Consider the following 2,474-nt stretch of genomic DNA (forward strand, 5'->3'; position numbering starts at 1 on the left):
AAAAAAAAAACTCACCTGCAAATTAAGACCCAATAAATCATGTTGTAATAATTTGGCGCTGGAAGAAAAACCAAATTAGGCATAGTTTCAAACAAGCATTAAGCAATGAGAATTGAGTTTGAAGTTGTGGACATACCTTTGAGGGTTATACATCTTCTGGGGCAGCTGGTTGCCTCTGGACATCATTTGAGCCTACAGGCATTTGATAGGGAAATGCTGGCATGTACCTGGCTTTCTGGTTGCCATAGCTTGAAGGGGGCGGGGGAGGAACGATCAGTTTACTCACTCCCTGATTAACTACATCGTTTTGAGCGCCTACAACTGTTTTTTGTTGAAGCCAAAAACCCTTCAAGCCCATTTGGGAACCTACATTAGTTAGTTCCTGTGGCATGATGGGGGCCCCTCCAGTTGATAAGCCCTTGCTCATGTAATTAACTTGGCTATACCCTCCTGCAGTATTGGAAGGCCTCATATCCTCAGATTGATATTGAAAGACATCCTCATATACAAGATGAGGAATGTTACTCACACCACTTCTACTGGAGTCAGAGTTAAATTTTGGGGAACCAAAACCAGAGTTTTGAATCACACCATAATCACTGCCATCTAGCTGAGGCTTCCAAGAGTCAAAGCTGGGAAACTCCACAGCCTGAGAGGTGGACAGGGTGGGCTCATAGTTGGCAGTTTGACTAACATAAAGAGAAGAGCCACCAGCTGGAGAGGGAGGCAGACTGTTTGTAGAAGCAGGGCCTGGCTGAGGCTTTGCTGGATTAGTCTCCTGGTTGGTATCCAAACCAAAGTATCTGGACCAACCATTAACCAGTCTGTCTGCTGCAGGAGCACTTGGTCTGTTGGGCAGGTTTTGTGGAGATGGAACCAAACCTGGCCATTGTGCAATTGAAAGTGTGTTATAGCTTGTGTAACCAAGGCCAGTTGGTTGGTCATCTGAAGCCTGCCCAGTCTCCACTTCATCTTCTCTTACATCACCCATGCTAGGCAAGTCAGCATTATATGGATAACCATACCCTGTAAAACAGACAATCGGGTGAATGATAGGCCTGAGGCCTAATGCGGTAATTAATAAGAAAATTACCTCTTACTGACGGTAATCCAGCACTGTCATCAAACAGCAAAAAACAAATGCAGGAAACCCTGCAATGGAAGCCAGTAAAGAACAAACATTTGATTAAAATGTGCACTGTTACAGCTAATTGAAATACATTAAATGTAAAGAATTTTTCAATAGCAGTAACAAAAAAAAACAACAACCTAAGAAGCAGTCCCAGAGCCATGGCTGTTCACTGAAAAGCAGCACCGTAGACTTCTTAGAAGCTATGGTTTAAGACAAGCAGCTCACTGTGTCGAACTCGACCTGAGGGTAACCTATTTCCTATCTGGAAAAATCCCTGTCTCATATATGTCCATTACTTACTTAACGATGCTCATTAGCAACAGCTGCTCACAGAGCACTTAGTGGCCAAATTGTTAACAGGTGTGACAGCTGGACAACAATCATACTGAACGGTTCTCTGAGTTTGCTTATTTAAAGAACTCTGAACTTTTATCCTTTGATTTTAAGAGTTAAAAGGCTATAATAGATTTCCACTTAATGCTTTTACATGGAGTCAAGTTGCCACACGTGTCCTGAAATCAACACCCTGTTGTCACCATCTTTGCTAGTATAACATTTCTCCCAAGACATCTGATACTGTGGCAGGCGAAAGTGGGATTGGTAAAACTAAGAGTGAGGGGAGAGGGAAACAAGATGAAGTTATAATGGGAATAACTAACGTCACATTACCAGTAAGGCACATGTACACAAAATGAAAACAAAAAATGTGAAATAATAAAATATTGGCGAGAGAAAATTAAGATTATGGAAATGACATGCATTATGTACCATGCCTAATCAAGTAGAAATGTTACGTTATGAATGTCCTCCCTCATTTCCCTCATATAAATACATGCATAGCAACTTTATTGCCACACACTTTGTATGTGACAAGATTTCTGCAGTTGAGCTTAAAGTATAAACTACTAGACATTAAAGGCTTGGTCATCAGTGTTAGGAGGGCCCAGACTGTAGAGCTGCTGTGCATTTAAAAGGTGGTAATGTCAACATTATACTGTGTATACGTTTGCACCAAACTTACTGGCATGTTTGTTGTTTTTATGCCGCTAGTGTCATTCTGTAAGGTCATGTAACAGAGTGACGCTGCAGTGAGAAGATCTGTGGCTTTAATTAAATCTCTGACGAAACAGTCTCTACTTTATGGAAACATATGTCTTTTACATGGGAATATGACTAGATATGTTGTGTTGTGCCCATGTTAACATTATGTAATGCATATTTGTGTGTTTTTTCAAATGTATAAAAAATATTACATTGCCTGGAGATTTCAATTCATGTTCGTTTATTTTCTAAATGGTGATAAAATGTGTGTGTATATATATATATATATATATATATATAT

General features: G+C 40.1%; 2 protein-coding genes across 3 annotated transcripts in view; one reads left to right on the forward strand and one right to left on the reverse strand.

Moving 5' to 3' along the window:
* Positions 1–2,474, forward strand: part of prkcab (protein kinase C, alpha, b) — a 128,342-nt gene that overhangs the window by 1,041 nt on the left and 124,827 nt on the right. The window lies entirely within an intron of this gene.
* On the reverse strand, positions 108–1,402 carry LOC116702479 (uncharacterized). The gene is made up of 3 exons (XM_032536691.1): positions 1,270–1,402; positions 1,094–1,152; positions 108–1,026 (listed from the first exon to the last, which is right to left on the reverse strand). The coding sequence occupies exons 1-3, from the start codon at positions 1,290–1,292 to the stop codon at positions 146–148; spliced, it is 963 nt and encodes a 320-aa protein (XP_032392582.1). The 5' UTR covers positions 1,293–1,402; the 3' UTR covers positions 108–145.

Source organism: Etheostoma spectabile, chromosome 15 (assembly GCF_008692095.1).
Source record: "Etheostoma spectabile isolate EspeVRDwgs_2016 chromosome 15, UIUC_Espe_1.0, whole genome shotgun sequence".
Lineage (NCBI taxonomy): Eukaryota > Metazoa > Chordata > Actinopteri > Perciformes > Percidae > Etheostoma > Etheostoma spectabile.